The 23,564-nt window shown below is 42.6% G+C and overlaps 2 protein-coding genes across 4 annotated transcripts in view; one reads left to right on the forward strand and one right to left on the reverse strand.

Moving 5' to 3' along the window:
- Window positions 1–23,564, reverse strand: part of tfb1m (transcription factor B1, mitochondrial) — a 34,656-nt gene that overhangs the window by 4,418 nt on the left and 6,674 nt on the right. The window lies entirely within an intron of this gene.
- LOC131140300 (claudin-20) lies at window positions 7,858–13,222 on the forward strand. The gene is made up of 2 exons (XM_058090580.2): window positions 7,858–8,193; window positions 8,723–13,222. Exon 2 carries the CDS (start codon window positions 8,878–8,880, stop codon window positions 9,601–9,603), a length of 726 nt encoding a protein of 241 aa, XP_057946563.1. The 5' UTR covers window positions 7,858–8,193; window positions 8,723–8,877; the 3' UTR covers window positions 9,604–13,222.

The raw sequence follows: 23,564 nt of genomic DNA on the forward strand, positions 1-23,564 counted from the left end.
TGCTTTCCTCTAAAGGATCATCTTCCTTTATCTTCTGAACACCAGAATGGAATGACACGAAACATACTACATCAGAAGACAATTTCATAATCCCACATCTGGGCATTTGGTGTTCCTTTGTCAGCAGTGTTTGACATGAATGTTATAGCTTAATGGATGCCCTAGCTCACAATCCACTGTCTATGTGTGTGTGTGTGTGTGTGTGTGTGTGTGTGTGAGTGTGAACCAATGGCCTGGCAAAGCAGCGCATAGAGGAGCTTAGCACTTGTCGTTCCGCTATAGCTGCGCTCTGGCAAGGCACACACGTCACAAACATCAGCGGTATTAGTCATCATTAGAATAATATATTTCATTCCCTTAAAGTGCTTTGTGGATGCGGGTGCCTTTTTAAGACCTATTATGGAGGAAAAACATTCCCAACTTATCCGTCCTGGATTGAAAGGAACTTGTAAAGAGAGTTGAGAACCATGCAAACGAGTACATGGGGTGAGTACCCTGCACTCAAAAAATAAATGTTTAGCCTCAACAAAAAAAAAAAATCAACGCAACAGTTTCCATTAGTCTTAGTTATGACAACTTAATTTGAAATTCACTTAAAGCTTATTTTAAGTAATGCTTACTGAATAATTGTTGTCATTGTTGACAAGTTTTTAAGCTCGTAACTCCAAAAAATATGTTAAGTCAACTGACTTAGTCATTTTATTCAAAGTAGTTTAATTTGTTGTCTACTTAATTATAATAACAATGTACACAACTTTTTAAGTAGCAGTATATATATATATATATATATATAACAATAACAATGCACACAACTTTTTAAGTAGCAGTAACTTATACATAACTTATATATATATATAAAGTAGCAGTAACTTATATAACTTATAAGTAACTTATATATATATAAGTTACTGCTACTTAAAAAGTTGTGTACATTGTCAACTGACTTAGTCATTTTATTCAAAGTAGTTTAATTTGTTGTCTACTTAATTATAATATATAATAACATAATATAGTTGTACACAACTTTTTAAGTAGCAGTATATATATATATATATATATATATATAACAATAACAATGTACACAACTTTTTAAGTAGCAGTAACTTATATATATATATATATATATATATATATATATAAAAGTTACTGCTACTTAAAAAGTTGTGTACATTGTCAACTGACTTAGTCATTTTATTCAAAGTAGTTTAATTTGTTGTCTACTTAATTATAATAACAACATATATATATATATATATATATATATAAAGTTACTGCTACTTAAAAAGTTGTGTACATTGTTATTATAATTAAGTAGACAACAAATTAAACTACTTTGAATAAAATGACTAAGTCAGTTGACTTAACATATTTTTTTGAGTTACGAGCTTAAAAACTTATCCCTATGACAACAATTATTCATATATATATATATTTATTTATTTATTTATTTATATAATTATATTTATTTATATAATTATATATATATATAATTATATATATGTGTGTGTGTGTGTGTGTGTGTATTACATATTATTGGTATGTTACCAAGCTAATTTTATTAAGTCATGACCAACTTGAATTTTGTTTTAAGCTTACCAACAATAAAATTTGAGTGTATATGACATGCTAAATTAAGTCCATGTAATCGCCAACATTATTATTTGAACATAACTTAAAAAAATAAAGTTAGCAACTTAGAAAGTTTATCTAAATCAATTAATTAATTACAATTTTTACATTGCATTTATGTATTAAATCAAGTGGTGTCAACAGATACTCTGAATTACTTTTTAGAGTGTGAGGAACTCCTAACTCCTTTGTGGATTTGGTGACTTACTCACTCAAAGGTGTCTGTTAGATTCCCTTTTCCTGTCCTAACAGTTTTGAATCCTAAAGAATAAGCAGCTGATGGTGATGAGAATCATAGCTGCATCATTCGGTACGCATTATAAGAATCCATTTTTCCACCTGTCATGTCCACACGGAGGGATTTGGCTTGAGCCTATATATCTGCATTGCAAAAAGCTTCCATCAGTGCTGGTGATGCAACATCAGAGCACCATCTGTTCCGGAGAAGCAATAAAAACCCACGCCTTTAATTCCACCCTCTGCCGGAATAATTAGGCCATTTATATTCCTCACTTGATGATTTAAGAGAAGACTGAGGAGAAAAGTCGATACCGGGACTATACGGGTGGCGGCATTCTCGCCATCAGCTTGTCCATGTCACTTTGCTATTATGATTTATGGATGGCCTTGCTACACAGCTTTACTGGGTAGCACCACTGTAATATATACTGGAGACTGCCATTAATCCTCCCCACCCATAACCTCAACATGCAAAGAAACTCCACTGTAAATCAACATACTGTCACCCGGCCATACAGTAAAGGTGCTGTGAACGTGCTTACGCCACCCGTTCGCCCCCCAAAAAATCGAAGGGCCAAAATACAATTATTTTATATCGTCAAAAACAAGTGACTCATCAAAATGAGTTTATTCTGTATAGATCGATACAAAAGGACACATGGATTTAATTTGGTCGCAGGCCTTAACAACAAAGCCCAGCATATTATAAGCAACACCGTGAGTATGTACTCAGCAGACAACCCCATCGAAACGCCACATTACTCGACACATTGCCGATAAAAAAAAAAGCATTGTGAAGATGCAGCATATTGGACTATTAACAACAACTTTGCCATCAATAAGATAAGATAAGATAAGATAAGATAAGATAAGATAAGATAAAATATGCCTTTATTCGTCCCTCAGTGGGGAAATTTGTATTGCACAGCAGCAAGAGTACAGAATCAGTTAAGCAGTACAAAGTACACAATATATAAAAATAAACAATATGAACAACCCAAGTATTAACAAAATCAACAGTTTTTCCCAGAGTTATATACAATACAGTATGTAGATAATATGAAACGAGATGAGATATATGACCAGTCTATACACTGAGATCTTGCTAATGAGTTAATATGAGGCATTATGGAAATACTTCACATAGAACTTAGTATATTGCATTTAGAGCCCTTAATATTGCACATGGAGGTTGATCAGATATTACACAGTGAATGGAGTCTGGAGTAACTATACTGACTATAAAAGCAAGTATTACACAGATGTACATAGCAATAAGGAAGATAAAACCACAAGCATCAGTCCTTTTTTTCCATTTGTTACATTACAAATGTCACCAAGACGATCACGTATATAGGTGCTTCTCCATAGGTGTTACAGCGTTTTGTGGTTATGTAAATATCCTACAAATTAATTAAAAACGTAATTTTGGTCCGTAAACATTCGACTCCCTCTGGAACTAGTTACAGCAAGCACAGCGGATGAATTCCCACTGCCGTGGGTGAATAGTGTGAGCTTTTTCCACTTCATTATGTCTCCCACATACAATGCAGGCTCTTATAGTGGGAATGTACCAAGGGGGTAAAATCACCATCACCATGGAAGTGAAAATGAACATTATGAAAAGGTCCAAAGACAGGTGAAACACCCACCGGTATTGGTTTTAACAGTTCGACATATAATATAGGATAAGGATTGTATCCTTGAACATGTTAAAGGATCAGCTCCTATGAATGCGACGGTAATAACTAGGCACTGAGCCTCAATATCTCAGTGAGCCTTATGTTGATTCAGGAAAAGGCTAAAATATTGTCTTATTTTGCCTTTTCTACATCTTTTTAATATTGTATTTTACATGCCCTTCATGTGTTCCCTGTGACGTCATTTGGGAGGTGTTCATTTCAGTATAATTACATCACAGTCTAAGAACGTTCTAAAATGTTCTTAATTTTAGATTTTTATTGATTTAAAAATTTATTTTATTTTTTTTTGTTTACAAAAAACTCTGACAAATTTCATATAATAGGGAAATAGCAGGCTAATAAGCAAGCCAATAAGCAGGCTAATACTAGCCTACTAGTAGTAGTAGTAGTAGTAATAATAATAAGAAGAAGAATAATGCTGATAGTAATAATAATAATAGGCTAATTAATGATATAAAAATTATTATATAATTGATCACTGTCCACTGGACAGAATGGTTGCAGATATTGATCAGCGGTTTTGCAGTGTAGATTGTGTGTACTTGTGTACATTTAATGGTGGCCTAAAACAATTGAGTAACTCTACTAAATCTGTCCAAATGTGTGAAAGTTATATCGCGGTTCTTGTTCGTTATTTGTTGTTTTGATTTTTTTTTTATGTCTGTTACATTCATTCATATCCTGTGCATGTCCAGGGAGCTAAGCCCCCCCTGTCCTCAGAACCTAGTGACGCCCCTGCCTCCACCACGTCCTTCAGTACAAACTCCGCCTGACAGCAATGATGGTAGATGGTTTGATGGTTGGGTGTTAAATATAAACAAAGATCACAACCTGAAAGCCTGCTTTAGTCTGCAGTTGGAGGCCTTTTTGCAAAGTCCCACATCCATATTAACACACTCAGGCTTTACCATATTTCCTACGTTTGACCTTCCCAAAGCTCAGTAGGGACCTGTATGACTGAAACGTTGCCCTTTTGTTCTACAGCCCGTCTATCCCATTCCCACTCCCTTCATGACGGCTTTTCACCCAATGGTATGTGAGCTGTAATTTGTCATGTCCCTCGAACTGAGATGGGATGTCAGAAGCCGAGGGGCACAAGGCACCTTGCTACCTGAAACACTCGCACTTACATAATGACTGCTTCTGAAGGGGATGGAAAAAAGCAAAATACAGCCAGGGAATACAGAGGAGGCTCACAGAGACATTGCAGCCAAAGAAGAAAGACGAATCACATTAATCAGGACGACACCTTGAGAAGACAACCCCCACACCAATGCAAAAAGGCGGTCTCTCAAGAAGAGACGGCAGCAGTCGATGCGACTGAATACACAAGGCTGACGTAACTTGTGGGCTTTCAGGAGGAAGGGCTTTGCCTTCCTGTGCAGGCATCCCGGCGTACTTCCCATGAAGTCGCCCCAAGGCATTCACACAGGACATCAGACGGGATCAGCTCCTACGAGCTCAAACTCTGCCCACAGTTCTTCAATGCAGGTAAATAGTTTGGATGGGATATTTAAAAACCACATCGAGTCAGACTTGTTACCCAAAACCGGTGACGTTGCAAGATGCCACATTCTTTGGACAGCTTGTCACATGATGAAACGGGACACCAGGCCATGCCACGCTACAAGACTGCACTGACAGCAGCTATCACACATCAACCCTGCGCCTCAGCTGTGAATAAACTGCCTTTGCAGGACAAGCTTGGAAAAACAATTTCAGTATAGCAAAATGCTAATTAAACGATAAAATACCCTCTCATGCGGGTCATGCCGTAGCGTGACTGGTCCGGATTGGAGCGTTCTGCCGGTGAGGTGATAATGAAAGAGGGGGGGTACCGCGCTTTTAATAGCCTGCGATATCTTCACACATCGCAGCGTCATACATCTGCACCCCCCCCCCACCACCGCATGTTAACTGCTTTTGGCTCTTTCTCTTTTTGCACCTTCTTTCTCCTTCCTTTTATCATCTATTTATTTATTTATCATATTCCCCACGGAGCAACACCAGCATCAGCACTTAGGATCTCATCAGTTACAAGGAGACAGGTCACACACAACAAACTCCAATGTTCCTGCAGAAAAGTGGAAATGTTCTTTTGTGGCAGCGGTGGTACCGATACAGGAAGTCACAACACATTTGAGGCAATGAGACTTTCCCCCTTTCCTCAGCATGCTCGGATTTAATTTTGAAAAATGGTTTGATTTCATTTGAACATGCATCAGATTACAATTGAGTGCATCACATAATCAGTTCACAGTTCCAACATGTCCAAAAGGAGTAGGAAGAAGCAAAGCTTATTAAATCCTACCCCTCCATCTGGTACTTTTACAATCAGTAACAGTTACTGACAATGGATTAGCTGGTGGAAGTATTGGGTCATTTTAAATAAACAGATCAATAGCTTTGCAAATCAACTGCAAGCAACCAATTTGATAGCAATGGTTGCACATTAGGGTTGCACGGCGGACAAGTGGTTAACGTGCAGACCTCACAGCTAGGAGACCTGAGTTCAAACCCACTCGGCCATCTCTGTTTGAGAACATTGCATGTTCTCCCTGTGCATGTGTGAGTTTTCTTCGGGTACTCCGGAGAAGACCAAAAACATGCTAGGTTAATTGGCAACTCCAAATTGTCCATAGGTATGAATGTGAGTGTGAATGGTTGTTTGTCTATATGTGCCCTGTGATTGGTTGGCGACCAGTCCAGGGTGTACCCCGCCTCTCGCCCGAAGACACCTGGGATAGGTTCCAGCACCCCCGCGACCCTCATGAAGATAAGCAATAGAAAATGAATGAATGAATGGTTGCACATTACTGTAAGTCGTTGCTTTTAACATTCTATGGAAAAATCATATCCCCACAGCAGACTGTTTGTGGTGATATAACTAAACAAAATGTGTGTATCCAAAGGTATCAGGTTGGCCTCCTTGCAACCCTGCTTTCATTTTTGTCCTGTTTGTCATTCATGAAGCCACAATGTCCTTGTCATGACCTCCCGTTGTATACCCTCTACTGAAAGGACGAGATAAGCAGGCGCATACGATGGAACAGCTGGGAGGTTAAGTCTCCCACTGACGAATGCCTGATGAAGATAACACCCAAGGGAGGGTCTGCTGTTGTACGTGGTGGGGTCCACATGCTCTACCACAAAAATAAACAAAGATCATTAAGACACAGCTGGCCAGGTCATGAGATCACGATGACGCCGGATTCTACCCTTCCCAGTTGTGATGCATTATGTAGCTATAGTTAAATATAGACGGGATGGATGGAATTTCTGACCTCATATGGTAACCAAAATATTTGCATCTCCCTCAGACTATATGATAGAGTGCGGTTCTACCCCATTGTTGCCAAAGCCTGAGCAGTGTAATGAAGAATCCTACGCGTTTTGTTGAGATGCATTTTGTTTTTTGGGGGGAAAACGGTCCAGGTTTACTAACTGGGTTCAATTTCACACATATCTTTTTCAACACTTAATAATTCTCATAGGTCCAACAATGGTTTATTCTAAGTCTGTTGGCCAAAGTCTAGCCTTAATCCTGGAAATTATTCATTCATTCATTTTCTACCACTTTTTCCTCACGAGGGTCGCGGGGGTGCTGGAACCTATCCCAGCTGTCTTCGGGCGAGAGGCGGGGTACACCCTGGACTGGTCGCCAGCCAATCACAGGACACATATAGACAAACAACCATTCACACTCACATTCATACCTATGGACAATTTGGAGTTGCCAATTAACCTAGCATGTTTTTGGTCTTCTTCGGAGTACCCGAAGAAAACCCACACATGCACATGCACACATGCATAGGTATGAAGGTGAGTGTGAATGGTTGTTTGTCTAGTATATGTGCCCTGTGATTGGGTGGCGACCAGTCCAGGGTGTACCCCGCCTCTCGTCCAAAGACAGCTGGGATAGGCTTCAGCACCCCCTGCGACCCTTGTGAGGATAAGCGGTAGAAAATGAAGGAATGAATGAATGTCAATTTTACATAAAATAAGACATTTATGTTTTGGTAAATTTAGTCATTGTGTCAAAGGAAGTGAATAAATGTTATTTATGAAAAAAATGCCAATGTATGTAATATATATGTTTGCTGCTCGACAGTCAAACAGTTAGCTGTCCATGTTTGGTTGACAGCTGCTGACAGGCAGCACGCGCAGTTGGGAGCGTTCTGTCGCTTTCCAAGTAGTGCTTGTGAGGCAGGCAGGCGCACACACACACACACACACACACACACACACACACACACACACACACAGGAGTGGAGAGAGTGAGGGGGGGTGTGGGGGGGGGGCGATCGAGAATAGAGAGAGCGCAAGTGCACCGCGGCTCTTCCTCCCAGCAGGCTCCGGTCCAGCCTGTGTGGTCTGTCGGGTTGGGATGTGTTCTCCTCCGCTGTTGCTAAGGAGATGGGTGGCTCGAACGGAGCCGCGGACCGGGCTGAATCGTCCACGTCGCCCCCTCAACAGTCTGCCGTCGTTGTGTGTGCGTGTGTGTTTACCGGAATTATTGCGAACAACGTGACGCGTCAGCGGCAGCTCTGCACCACCACCACCACCACCACCACCACCACCAGCAGCAGCAGCAGCGGTAGCAGCGGCAACGGCGGCCAGGGTAAGCGATTGTTTTATTGGGACGTAAAACAAAACACTTTCCCATTGGGGGCTGACGGGAATTACCTTCATTAGTTTAAATGTATTTAAAACTGGAATCAGCAGACTGATAAAGTTACATTCCAGTGACTTGTTACATTGTGTTTTTTTTTTTTTTTTTTTTTTTTTCAAAAATGTGAATGGAATGTTTTAAGGACACACTTTTTTTCGGAAAACACACCAAAACCCTAAGGTTGTAAAAGATACTTAATGAGTGTTATGTTAAGGACACTGCAGCTTTAATTCTCCTTAATGATTGAGCATTGTAAATAGCACAAAATGATTTCTCCCTCTCCAGTATCAGCTGTTGTAAAGCACAGAAAATGCACACATGCACAATAATTCCTTTATTTTGCTTACCTAGGGACAGGCACTGTCAGCTCTTATTGCTCGCCCTTTGTTTCCAGCCAGTAAAGTGTGTCTGTGTGAGCTGAATGAGGGGAGAAAGCAGCCACTCTGTTCTTTTTCTCATTTGTGTCTCTCTCCTCCAGTCCAGTGGAGCTGCAGCCTAAGAGCTGAGGAGGCGAGGATTTGACTGGAAACTGCTACACGGGCCAAGAAAAGGGCGAGAGAGACGTGGCTGGACAAGAAGGGGCCTGGCGAATGCTACCCCCGAGGAACGTCGGCTGAGGCTTGAAAAGCGAGCATGGCATCAACAGGCATGCAGATATTTGGCTTTGTGCTGGCGCTACTGGGCATCATGGGCGCCATGGTGGCCACTCTGCTGCCCAACTGGAAGGTCAGCGCCGATGTGGGCTCCAACATCATCACAGCCATCTCCCAGATGCAGGGACTGTGGATGGACTGCACGTGGTACAGCACGGGAATGTTCAGCTGCACTCTCAAGTATTCCGTACTTTCACTTCCTGCGTATTTGCAGACTGCCCGCACGACCATGGTGCTGTGCTGCGTACTGGCGGCCATGGGCCTTTGCCTTGCATCTTTGGGACTCAAGTGCACGCGCTGGGGAGGGGGGCGCCGTTCCAAGCGGCATGCGGCCATTGCTAGCGGCGGCTGTTTCGTGGCCGCCGGGTTCCTGTGTCTGGTGCCTGCTTCCTGGTTCACCAACGAGGTCATCACCAACTTCCTGGACTCCACTGTGCCCGAGAGCAATAAGTTTGAGCCTGGGGGGGCTGTGTACGTGGCCTTTGTTTCTGCGGGATTCCTTCTAATGGGGGGGTCCATCTTCTGCATGTCTTGCTCTGGGAAGCGGCACGGCCCGCAGGACCTGGTCCTGCTCCCCCCGCCTGACAAATTGCTGCTGCAGCAACAGCAGCAACAGCTGCTTCAACAACAAGAGCTCCAGCACCAGTATTGCTCTCTCTCCCCGTTAGACAACAAGACTGGCTATAGCCTGCAGGACTATGTGTAGGAAGGCAGCGTTGTGTGTGCACTAGCGGACGGAGGGGGTGGACGACCACGGCTTATGCTACAAGAGTAGGATGCGCTTCGAACAGGTGGGGATAATATGAAACGAAGAGTAACCAGCCCCTGCTCCTGTCTTTTTTTTTTTTCTTCCTGTTTTGCAAGCACAAGCAGTGGAGGTAATCCCTGAGCAGCACCTTGGAATAAACAGAGTGAAGGTATCACAAGCACGGATGAGGTGCTGCACAATCGAAGGGAGCCGCTAACCAAATGCAAGACATCCTTCATCGGTAAATCACTAAGAGGGTTCCCTGGGGAGTGGATTAAGCAAATAAAGATTTTTTTTTTCCTCACCAAAGGTTGAAAATGGAAAAAAAAAGCAATCACTTAGCTGCTATTTACAATCGTTTGGAGCCCTCTCAATTGACAACAAATGCAGTAGGTTGAAGTCTTTTTCAAAAAACGTCCATATTTTTGTTTGCTGTTGCAGTGACGTTGATGTCTCGCCTCTAAGCATGCGGTGTGGAGCTTGTCTTGTGTATTAATACAGCGCAATGCCCGGTAGGAGTCCGAGACATAGCCACGCGATATGCCTGTGCCTGAAAAATGATGTAGAGATATTGGCGTGCTGTAAGTGTTCAATGAGGAAAGAGGAGACGAGGGCTGCTGGGCAGGATTTGAAAAAAAAAAATGTACACCAACAGATACCTGCTTTCCTCTTGGCAGGTGTGAGAGACGGAGAGAAACAAACGGCAAAAGAAATTGAATCCTTGAGTGGAGTGGACTATGTGGGAGTGGGCTGTTTTCATATTTCCATTTCAGGCAAAAAAAAAACAAACACCCTGTCGGTAAGCTGTCCATTCCAGCCAATATAACCATTCCACACATGGACACCAGTGCCCAGTCACACATACACACGCTCACTCCTACATATGTTTTTGCGAGTGTCCTTGTAGACACAGTAAACACAAACGCTTGCTTCTGTGTTTTTGCCCCTGCCATCCTCCTCCACAGCACCATGGAAACCAAATTATTGTCTGAGAGCTGCAGCTTGTCAGCCAAGTGATTTGTTTATAGTGGGACATCTTTTTTTTGTGTCTCTTCCCATTGTTCCATAAGCTTCAGTCAGAACCTCTGTGCACACTACTTAGCCTAATCTCCTTTATTAGCCAGTGAGAAGAAGCAGCATCCACGTTAAAAAGGGTTAGCATTCTTGAGCGGCACAAACACGAAGCTCGTTATACGACAGGTAACTGAAAAAGGTTGGAGTCATTCTCCATATCTGACTTGTTTTCCAATTGCATCGGCATTGAGTCTGCATCCGCAGAAGATCTCAGTGTCTTAAATAGGAGCCACTTGACTGCTGCTTGTCATTCATACCTGTCACAATACACCAGCACACGCTCCCCTCTTTACCCATTTCCGTCACACATCACGTGGCTGTGATCACTGACTGGAGAATGCTGATGCATGTTGAAAGCATGACCCCCCCAACCCCCCCGCATACACACATAACTCCCACCTACTCAAATGTCACGGGCAATGTTGCGCTTTCACACGTTCCCGTGCTAGTTTTTGCGTCTGCTCTTTTCTAGAGAAGAAGGAGGGGAGGGAATATTGGATTTGTGATTGAGACAGGCTTTGGCTGTGACGCAAAAAGGACCGCACACTTCCCTCCTTCTCTCTCATAAACACATAGCTTCCTGTGGGGGGAGCAGATGGCTAAGCCCAGCTTGCCACCTGCAGGCCGATGCCGGCACACCACAAGGCGACACTGTGAGCATCATCTCCAGTCCTGGCAGCCCTCGGGGGCCAGGTTTCTACACCATCTTGCCCCAGCATCTCCAACAGAGCTGGTGCGCTCACAATAACTCAGTGCCCAGGCACCAGAACCAATGCAATAAACATAAAAATGCTAAGAATGTGCCATGTCATCGACTAATACTGACATTTTTGTGTTTCAAGAATGTGCCAAATACTGTAGTCTCATGATGACGCATTTTATTACTATTTTGACTCCTTTATCTTTATTTTTTTAAACGTGTCGTTTGTACACGAATTGTACATTAGCGAATGTTTTATGGATTTGTTCAGCCAGACTAAGTCTGAAGTCAACGAGATGCTTGTGTGCAGTCCTAGGCAGCTTTCGAGGGTTATTTCAAATCCTCTTTATTCCTGATTTCCCAAAGCACAGTGAGATTCACTAAGCCCGAGTGTGGGGAGGACTTGAGGGTGGTATTTTCTAAACGAATATATTTATTTCAGGAATATCCAAAGCTCTGTGGTAACTGTACACAAGTGTCTAGGTGTTTTGTTTATGCTGAGGGACTTAGTATTTCCTCAGAGTGTTGGAATAGAAGATACAATACCATGACCACGCCATATCTTCTTTATAAGAAGAGTACTCAAATGCACCTTTTTTGTGTTACTATTTTGAGAGTAGTTTGTTTCAAATGGTTGAGCATTTCAAGCTCCCTGCACCAGTACAAACACAACACAAGTGGCACTCTGGAAGGGGGAGAAAAAAAAAAAAAAAAAAAAAGAAATGTCTGACCGCTCCAGCAGGGCTCGCGGTTCCTCTCTTTTGTGTCTGTGCAGCTTGATATCAGCACGCAATTTCATTAGCTTAGAAACGGCCCGAGTGCAAAGCGGTCCTAAGAGTTACAAACGTGCATAGAAACTGTACCGAGATATTATCTTTTTGATAAAACTGCAGCTTATTTTTGTGGATGCTTTAGCACTTCTTACTTTGCCAGAGCATATTTGTGATGAAGAGCAGCTCACAAGTTCTGATACAGTTGTCTCAATGTGCTTGTGCAAGTAGTTCTATTTTTTACCAATAAAACTATTTTACGAAAACAACACGCCTGCTGGGTGTATGTTACGTGTGTGTATAATAACTGTGAAGATGGGAGCTACCATTCCGTTGCCAAATGTGCAGATTGTGGGATAGTACAAATTGTACTGACTGCATCCGACCAGCCAGGCTGCTATTACGCAGCACCCGGGGGGAGACGTGGCATTGGTTTGACTGTATGCATCCATAAAACATCGCCATGTGCAAATGGGTTTTGAAGAAGGAATTCTTCTCTTAATGTCGCGCCCAAGCTCACCCAGCCATTCCTCACCGAGATGACAGCATGAATAATAACCTTCCTGAGAGTTAAAGGGAACTGGACTCAGGAGATTAATTTTTTATTTGTCCCATGTAAAGCCATTTGAAGTACCTTGAAAATGAGTTTATTATGACAATAATATAAAAAAATATGATTAGACGGTAGGGTCGGGTTTAACGGCAACACTCTTAAATGTGTAATTGTCAAATGTAATAGATGCCATATATCAAGTCCAACAGCGTAATATTAGGAAGTGAAGGAGGACCCAAACACTAGCACAGTTATGTAAGCTACAGTGCATTTTTAAAACAACATTTTAACAGCAACATCATGCTAGGATGTCCATTCACTGAAAACAAGCTCTCACGTCTATACCTGACCGACCAATAGTTGGCAATGCTCCAGTCATTAGTTTAGGATATGTAGCGAAGCCTGAATTTTAACAATGCTTTCATTAATTGGTGGGAAAACACATCACGTAGCTAAGGCCTGGTCAGAGGTGGTATCATGTCCATGAAGAATGAGATTTTTGAATTGAAATTAATATAATTTCTGTCATATGTACTGTCATTCTGTCATTTCCGATATATAAGCCGCTACTTTTTTTGTCATGCCACAGTGATGTGGCTGATATCTGGTGTATTTCAGATGCTTCCTGTGTGCACCCTCATCATTAATGATGTGTGATACTACGGTTTCCGATTCAATACCGAGTAAAATTTAGGCTGGTATCGGCAATACCGACCCAAGAGCATAGAGAATCAATTTAGGAGATTAAGTATCTGGTATCAGAGGTATCGATATTTCAGTACTAATCCACACATCAGTACTCATCGCGGAGAATAGAGATGTGCATGTGATGCGGCTTTCAGGTTGAAGGCGATCAATTAAGTTGCTTTTGCAGTGTCGGGGGGTCCACGGTTGTCGGCGGGTTTCAGGGGGCTGGACAAGACAGCACAAGCTTGAGGGCTGTTTGGCCTTGGGTCGGGGGTGACGCTGGTAGCGACAACAAAGAAAGGAGAGAGACCAGTGGTGTGTGTGCTGAGGGAATTGTGGACGACTTTTAGTTCCCAGGCGGAGGGCAAAGACATTAGAGACTGATTTTCTAGTAGGCTACCATTTAACCAGCCATATTACACCCCACTGTTTGGAAAAAAACAGAAATTGTATTAAAAGTTAAAAACAATATTTTCTGTGTACTATAAATATCCCATCTTACGATGTAGACACCTGTGGCTTAAAGACTGGTGTGGCCTATATGTCTATAAACCTATTTTTACTCTATAGTCCAGAAAGACATAACAAATGCATGTTGACAAGGGCAGTTAGAGCTTCCACTGCAAAATGGTGCAATAATATAACAAGTAACATGCCACAATATGTACAGTGAAGAAAATAAGTATTTGAACACCCTGCTATTTTGCTATTTCTCCCACTTAGAAATCATGGAGGGGTCTGAAATTTTCATCGTAGGTGCATGTCCACTGTGAGAGAGATAAACTAAAAAGAAAAATCCAGAAATCACAATGCATGATTTTTTAACAATTTATTTGTGTGATACAGCTGCAAATAAGTATTTGAACACCTGTGTATCATCTAGAATTCTGACCCTGAAAGATCTGTTAGTCTGCCCATTAGAAGTCCACCTGCACTCCATGTATCATCCTGAATCAGATGCACCTGTTTGAGGTCGTTAGCTGCATAAAGACACCTGTCCACCCCATACAATCAGTAAGACTTTAACTTGTAACATGGCGAAGACCAAAGAGCTGTCCAAAGACACCAGAGACAAAATTGTACACCTCCACAAGGCTGGAAAGGGCTACGGAGCAATTACCAAGCAGCTTGGTGAAAAAAGGTCCACTGTTGGAGCTATCATTAGAAAATGGAAGAAGCTAAACATGACGGTCAATCTCAATCGGAGTGGAGCCCCATGCAAGATATCACCTCGTGGGGTCTCAATGATTCTAAGAAAGGTGAGGAATCAGCCCAGAACTACACGACAGGACTTGGTCAATGACCTGAAAAGAGCTGGGACCACCGTTTCCAAGGTTACTGTAGGTAATACACTAAGACGTCATGATGTGAAATCATGCATGGCACGAAAGGTTCCCCTGCTTAAACCAGCACATGTCAAGGCCCGTCTTAAGTTTGCATATGACCATTTGGATGATACAGAGGAGTCATGGGAGAAAGTTTTATGGTCAGATGAGACCAAAATAGAACTTTTTGGTCATAATTCCAATAAGCGTGTTTGGAGGAAGAAGAATGAAGAGTACAATCCGAAGAACACCATCCCTACTGTGAAGCATGGGGGTGGTAGCATCATGCTTTGGGGGTGTTTTTCTGCACATGGGACAGGACGAGTGCACTGCATTAAAGAGAGGATGACTGGGGCCGTGTATTGTGAGATTTTGGGGAACAACCTCCTTCCCTCTGTCAGAGCATTGAAGATGGGTCGTGGCTGGGTCTTCCAACACGACAACGACCCGAAGCACACAGCCAGGAAAACCAAGGAGTGGCTCCGTAAGAAGCATATCAAGGTTCTGGCATGGCCCAGCCAGTCTCCAGACCTGAACCCAATCGAAAATCTTTGGAGGGAGCTCAAACTCCGTGTTTCTCAGCGACAGCCCAGAAACCTGACTGATCTAGAGAAGATCTGTGTGGAGGAGTGGGCCAAGATCCCTCCTGCAGTGTGTGCAAACCTGGTGAAAAACTACAGGAAACGTTTGACCTCTGTAATAGCAAACAAAGGCTACTGTACCAAATATTAACATTCATTTTCTCAGGTGTTCAAATACTTATTAGCAGCTGTATCACACAAATAAATTGTTAAAAAATCATGCATTGTGATTTCTGGATTTTTCTTTTTAGTTTATCTCTCTCACAGTGGACATGCACCTACGATGAAAATTTCAGACCCCTCCATGATTTCTAAGTGGGAGAAATAGCAAAATAGCAGGGTGTTCAAATACTTATTTTCTTCACTGTAGCTAGAGAATAGTAAACATGTACATTGCATGTTTAACGCTGAGGAGAACAAGAAAACTGTGGAAAACCATGTCAGCAATTATGAACGATGCACAGCTAACTATAGAAGCTGCATATACTACATACGAGCAGTATGCAGTATGAAGCAAAGAGAAGAGACAATTTACATAATAATTTGGTATTACTTTTCATGTTATGTTTACTGCTGTTTTTATTGCTGAGAAAGGGTAGAGTTGCATGATAGATGCCTAGTACATTATGCAGACCTGATTTATTACTTTGTACAGCCGTCATACTTTATTATTGATTATTATTATTATTTTTGCTTTTTGGTATTAATTTTATAATTGGAATGCTTTGCCTAAATAAAGACTTTTTTAAAGGGAAACTAAAACTAAACTAAATTGAAATTTATTATCTACATTTTTTGACAAAATAAATTTTGATGACAGGATGCACGGTGTCCTGGTGGTTAGCATGCAGGCCACATAGCTAGGAGACCTGAGTTTGATTCCATCTCTGTGTGGAGTTTGCATGTTCTCCCTGTGCATGCGTGGGTTTTCTCCGGGTACTCCGGTTTCCTCCCACATTCCAAAAACATGCTAGGTTAATTGGCGACTCCAAATTGTCCATAGGTATGAATGTGAGTGTGAATGGTTGTTTGTCTATATGTGCTCTGTGATTGGCTGGCAACCAGTTCAGAGTGTACCTCGCCTCTCACCCGAAGACAGCTGGGATAGGCTCCAGCTTGCCCGCGACCCTTGTGAGGATAAGCGGTAGAAAATGAATGAATGAATGTTATAAAGTACATTTTTCATTCTAAATGACCTATGATTAAAAAAGCGATGAAAAATACTGCAATACTGCAGGATTTGATTGTACAGCACTAAGTTTTAGCTAATTTAGTGCGGATCGCTGCCTGGTCCGCATCAAGCCGAAAAGGAAATTCCTGAAACAAACATGGAATATTCACGGCTCCCACTTCCTTTTGGTTACGCAACAAGAGTGTAGATCAAATAGCTGCTCCTCTCGTGGGGGAAACTCTAATAAGATCTGCTCCTCTGTGTATTTAACCTACATTCTCCATCAGAGACTCCCACCCTGAGTTGCCGCTACGACTGATCTGAACGTGAACTTATACGAGGGGGTGGTGAGTGATCGACATTTCCAGGCAGGGGTTAATCTCGCACGGGGGCCTTTCTTTTGAACTTGCCCTCCACGTCACATTTACAGATCACTATATTTGCCCTCTTGATATAAATACAAATAACCTTCCAGAGAGCATGTGGAGAAAGGGAAAAAGTGGAAGATAATGAGGCGAGGACCGCTCACTCCACAAGACAGGCTGGCAATGAAAAGCTCCATTTACCATCACGGTGATTGCCAAAATGCAGTGGAAATCTAACTTGCCGTTGTGTGTCACTGCACTTAATCTGCAGCTTTTTTGTTTTGGACAGCCATTATTGCTTGGGAGTGATCATACTGAAGATATAATGTTCTCATCAATGTGCGAGAGAGAGCGAGTACGAGAGAGCGAGAATGACCTTCCTTTGTTTGGAGCTGCTCTTTTTTCCTGGTCCCAGCACACATGCAAAGCTGGGGAACCATAGCCGCGACCTTGGCTGTGCTGTAAACTGCTGAGGAAGGCAGTAAAAGCTACAAGGATGACAAAGGGACTATAGTACGTGGAAGGAAACAATACAGTGACAGTTCAAAAGGAGATGCCTTCATATTTTCATATTTCAGCTTCAGCACGGGGGTGAGACACGTGGCTGGGAGGGTTTGGTGCCCAGGTGAGGCCAAAGCAACGAGAAATGTTCATGTTTCCTTCGCCCCTTGATGCATTCTGAGGATAGTACAGACTATGAATGGAATTGTAGAGGAAGTCTAATAATGCAGGGGAGCAAGCAAACATCAACATTTTTTTTAAAAACTAAAAGTAAATTGAGTAACCACCCTCGGCCATCTCTGTGTGGAGTTTGCATGTTCTCCCCGTGCATGCGTGGGTTTTCTCCGGGTACTCCGGTTTTTCCTCCCACATTCCAAAAACATGCTAGGTTAATTGAATGTGAGTGTGAATGGTTGTTTGTCTATATGTGCCCTGTGATTGGCTGGCGACCAGTCCAGGGTGTACCCCGCCTCTCGCCCTTGTGAGGATAAGCAGTAGAAAATAATGAACTGGTTGCAAGCTGGGTGAGGGTGGTTGGATGTGGGTTTTTTTATTCTGTGTAGACAAGGAATAATATATGTTTTGTTGGGATGAGGTTGGAATTTGGGTGCTTTTGGGGGGGGTGGGACTAGATAAGTCTTGACTTCTTCCCACTCCCTTTTGAACATGTGTACATTTATATATACATAGGTATTTTTATTTGTATTGATTTTGGTTGTTTTGTTGTGCTTTGGATGTTTTTCATGTTCAAATTAAAGAAGAAGAAAAAATAAATAAATAAATATATATATAAAAAACGAATTATGAATACATTGAGTAAATAAAAATTGACACATACCAAATTATACCCACAAAAAGCTTAAAGTTCATGAATCACAGTCTTGCAGTTAAATTGGAGCATTCACGTTAATGGCTTATAGATTGATGGCTCCCATTGTGGATTTTTTTTCAATACTTTATTATAAGTATGAAGCTGACCTCATTTTAGGCGTGTATGGGAACAAAAAGCCCACCTGCATATTATCATGACATGCCCACCAACTACAAAGACCTGAATTTGCTGTACTTTGAAGTGCATTTAAATTCTGTTTAATACTGCGTGTTGATATTATCTAGACGGGGACTTAGCGGTTAGCACGTTGGTTGCAGATCTGGCTTCAAGTCTCCCATTTGGGCAATCTCTGTGGGGAGGTTGCATGTTCTCCGCCTGCGTGCATGGGTTTTCGCCATGTGGTCCAATTTCCTCCCACATTCCAAAAACATGCATGTTGGGTTAATTGGTGAGTCTAAATTAATCCATAGGTATGAATGTGAGCCCAAAGCCAGCTGGCATAGGCTCCAGCATACCCCCGCTACTCTAATGAGGAAAAAGCAGCATAGAAAAACAGATGCATGATACGTTTCGGTTTTTCTCATAACATTGCTATTGAGGTGTCAATTCTCCGTCAATCATCTATGCACAGGAGAGTGTTGAAGTCGACCTTTCTGCAGATGATAATCTAACACCACCAGCAAACCCAATGAACCTCTGCCTTCTATTTAAGGCGATACTGTGCGAGGATACTGGTGGTCTTTACCTTGTATCAGGTCTGAAGCCCGAGGCGTTTATAGTGTTGGCACGAGTCCCTGAAAATAACTTTCCCCGATCCTCTTGATACCACGTTTGACCCGCTTTTACGAGGCAGGAAGAGGCTGGGATGAATTGCGGTGGCCATGCAGCGTGTGCTCTGCAGGAGGTGAGAAAACTGTGCGGACCCTCTGAATAAATTCTCACTCTCGCTAGGCCACGTCAGGTCACAGCGGAGGGATCCATCACTCAACATGCCACTGCCTTATGTCACCACCCAAATGCCATCTTAAAAGGAAAAGTACACTTTTGGGGGAATTTTGTCCATCATCCACAATGATGACCTCACATCTTTCTCTTTTCATGTTCATGTTCTCTTTTCAGATATAACGGAAACAACTATTTTGACTATGAAGCCCTTAAAAAAAACCCTCCAAAAAACACCAACAATGGTCTATTTACATAACTCTCTTCTTACAGGCGGAGGCTCATCCTCTGTATAATCAGGTGTCAAAAGATGAGGTTCGGGATCCTCATTTGTCCAAAACTAGGCAGGCAGTCACAAAGCCTGCCATGATTAGTACCGCTTGACATTATTGTTGACGGAAGTATCGCTAGACCAGAAATCAATGCGTTCTGATATTTAAAATGATCAAAATACTGTAAATATTGCATGTTATCATGGGGGCAAAATTCCAAATTTTCCTTCAAATTTACGAGATAAAGCTACTTTGTTACCTGGAACACAAACAAATAGCATAGCCTGGAGGAAAACCAGAAAATAACCGAGCTGAATGCCTCCTCCCTGGACAGTCACCAGCTCTAATGGATGTTCAATGCGGCATTAACAAATTTAATTTGGGCTCAGTTCATCTGGCCTGTGGTCTTAGCTGATGACTATGTACAAGGCAAACATCTGTAGGGCTTTCCTCCTGCGAGGCTGAGTTAACTGGCTGGTGCAGCCCGATGCGGCCATTACTCAAGAAGCGGGCTGACGACCGGATCAGACAGACGGCCATCTGCTGAAGGTACGCCTCACTCTCTATTCTGATCCATCTCTGTCACGAAGCAACATTTTGGCACTCTGCTGCTGTCAACAAGGCTTGGCCGTGTGGATCATTTTCTCTCTTTTGTTTCAATCTCTTAATCATGTCTACTCGCTACACAACACCATTTCTCCCCCCGTCTCTTGCTTGTAATCAGGCAGGGTAAAACGTGTAGCCACACAAATTGTCCTGTAGGTGACATTGTTGTGTCCATCAGCACAACTCAATAGACTCAAAAGCTTTTTTCTACTTGAATAGATTTATTTAATCGATGAATTAAATCAGGAGATCAGGAAGACCTGGGTTCGATTCTTTGTATGGAGTTTGCATGTTCAGTTTCGTCTCATGCTAGGTTATGTTTACTGCTGTTTTTATTGCTGAGAAACGGCAGAGTTGCCCAACTTTGATGACGGGCTGCACGGTGTGCTAGTGGTTAGCGCACAGGCCACACAGCTAGGAGACGTGAGTTTGATTCCATCTCTGTGTGGAGTTTGCATGTTCTCTCCGTGCATGCGTGTTTTTTCTCCTTGTACTCCGGTTTCCTCCAACATTCCAAAAACATGCTAGGTTAATTGGCGACTCCAAATTGTCCATAGGTATGAATGTGAGTGTGAATGGTTGTTTGTCTATATGTGCCCTGTGATTGGCTGGCGACCAGTCCAGAGTGTACCCCGCCTCTCGCCCGAAGACAGCTGGGATAGGCTCCAGCACGCCCAAGACCCTTATGAGGATAAGCCGTAGAAAATGAATGAATTTTGATGACATAAACACATTACATACGTTACTGTTATAAAGTACATTTTTCATTCTAAATGACCTATGATTAAAAAAGTGATGAAAGATACTGCAATACTACAGGATTTGATTGTACAGCACTAAGCTTTAGCTAATTTAGTGCGGATCGCTGCCTGGTCCGCATCAAGCCGAAAGGAAATTCCTGAAACAAACATGGAATATTCACGGCTCCCACTTCCTTTTGGTTATGCAATAAGAGTGTAGATCAAATAGCTGCTCCTCTGGTGGGGGAAACTCTAATAAGATCTGCTCCTCTGTGTGGAGTTTGCATGTTCTCCCCGTGCATGCGTGGGTTTTCTCCGGGTACTCCGGTTTCCTCCCACATTCCAAAAAACATGCTAGGTTAATTGGCGACTCCAAATTGTCCATAGGTATGAATGTGAGTGTGAATGGTTGTTTGTCTATATGTGCCCTGTGATTGGCTGGCCACCAGTCCAGGGTGTACCCCGCCTCTCACCCAAACAAAGCTGGGATAGGCTCCAGCACCCCGCGACCCTCGTGAGGAAAAAGTGGTAGTGAATGAATGAATGAATGAATGATTACACACTTCAGCTGCACGGTGTAAGGGTGGTTCCACAGCTTGGAGATCCGGGTTTGAATCCCCTGTGTGGAGTTTGCATGTTCTCAGGGTACTCCGGTTTCCTCCCACATTCCAAAAAACATGCTAGGTTAATTGGCGACTCCAAATTGTCCATAGGTATGAATGTGAGTGTGAATGGTTGTTTGTCTATATGTGCCCTGTGATTGGCTGGCCACCAGTCCAGGGTGTACCCCGCCTGACAGCTGGGATAGGCTCCAGCATACCCACGGCCATAATGATGATATACGGCATAGAGAATGGATGGATGGACAATCGATGAATCGTTGCAGCGCTACGTCAGGCCCCATTTGAAGGAGTCTTACTGCACCTTCAAATGTCATCCCTAAATTGAGATTATACTTTCTCACTAAGATAGTATTTTTCTTTCGCCCTTATCAGTGTGAATTTCAAAACACAGGCTTTTTTCATCGCACCATCTCCAAATGATCCAACACTATCTACTCTAATCAATGATGTGTTCGATGGCGCCGCATACGAGACGACAGCATGTTGCTCGTGAGGGAGCATCGACCGCGTGACTTATAGGGCTGCTTGTCACGCTCTCAAGCAGACTTTCAAACACATTATGTTGGAGAACACAGATGCGCTCTTTGTGAATTAGCTCATTTCTATGTAAAGATGGCATGGAGATGAATTTGGATGGCTGGATGTGGAAGGTAAAGATGGCTTGATGGCTTCCCCTTGACCCATGACCAGAATATAAATGAGAAATTACTACAATGGCATAAAGCAGAAGCAATAAAGCATGCAGACACACGTGGTATATATATACCTAGGACTGGATGACAAGAGGCAAATTTAAACATCAGTCTCAGTGAGAATTATCCAAAGGACTGTGACTAAAAAGGAAAAGGGGGGCAGGTGTGATCTGCCTCGGGTGCATGGCGCCAGGCAGAACGCCATCAAAGCAACCAATCGCAACTCTCCAAAACCTTCAAGGGCGATCAGTCACTCAATAAGACACGAGAGGTGTAGCCGCGGGGAAGGAGAACAAGGCTGACAGATAAAATAAGGATGACTATTAGACCCTCCCCCACATCAATACTGGCAACTGTACCTGCTAAGTAATGTAGTGGAAGCGGATTCAACATTCCGTACCTCATTATCATCTTAGCATATACTATCCCGCGCCGTTGCCCCACCTCCAAACATTTACTGGATGCTGTAAGGTTCATGAGGCTTTTTCGTTTGAGTGCGTGATGTCAAAGCATCTGCAAAAAATGTCATACTTCACTAACTGCCAGATGTGTACCTGCTACTGCCTGAGAATCCACACTGGCAACAAAAAGTGCAGGCAATGGGCATTTGAAGCCATTTTTTCCCCACACAACTGTTCACACAATTAGAACTACTAGAATTACCAATGTAATGGATCTCATTAAATGTGCACGTTTAAGCATCGTTATGGCCTGTTTGTGTAAATTATTGAGCAGACCAGGTTAAGGACAGTCACAGTACTTTTGCCTACCACAGAACCAGGTGGTTTAGTTCAGGCATGCCAAGAGCAGATAAAAAGGAATCCCTCTTGTCCATCAATTTGAGCAAATCCCTCTTCATTAACACAATCAGTGAGCCCACAGCTTCGGCGCCAACAAGATAATGCCAACAATTAGAGCAGTGAGGCAAGTCATTGGCTATAGGTTTGGGGAACGCACACACAAGCTCCCTCTTAAATTAAAAGTGAATTTTTCTGTTTAATAACAAATTAAAAGGCGAAGTGACGAGTGACATTATCCAACAACAATATATTCTCATTCTGATAGTCACAACCATGCTGTATCCATCCAGGTCATGGTAATCCGCAAATCATCCGGTAATAAAAATTCATTCATTCATTCATTTTCTACTGCTTATCCTCCTCGGATGGTCGCTGGGGTGCTGTAGCCTGAACTGGTCGCCAGCCAATCACAGGGCACATATAGACAAACAACAATTCACACTCACATTCATACCTATGGACAATTTGGAGTCGCCAATTAACATGTAAACATATTCATTATATATTATAATGAAAACAAAGGCACATAAAGTACAGAAATCAATTAGGAAATGAATAACATTCATTCATTTTCTACCGCTTATCCTCACAAGGGTCGCGGAGGTGCTGGAGCCTATCCCAGCTGTCTTTGGGCGAGAGGCGGGGTACACCCTGGACTGGTGGCCAGCCAATCACAGGGCACATA

The sequence above is a fragment of the Doryrhamphus excisus genome, linkage group LG14, assembly GCF_037039965.1.
Source record: "Doryrhamphus excisus strain RoL-2023G ecotype Guam linkage group LG14, RoL_Dexc_Guam_v1.1, whole genome shotgun sequence".
NCBI classification, from domain to species: domain Eukaryota; kingdom Metazoa; phylum Chordata; class Actinopteri; order Syngnathiformes; family Syngnathidae; genus Doryrhamphus; species Doryrhamphus excisus.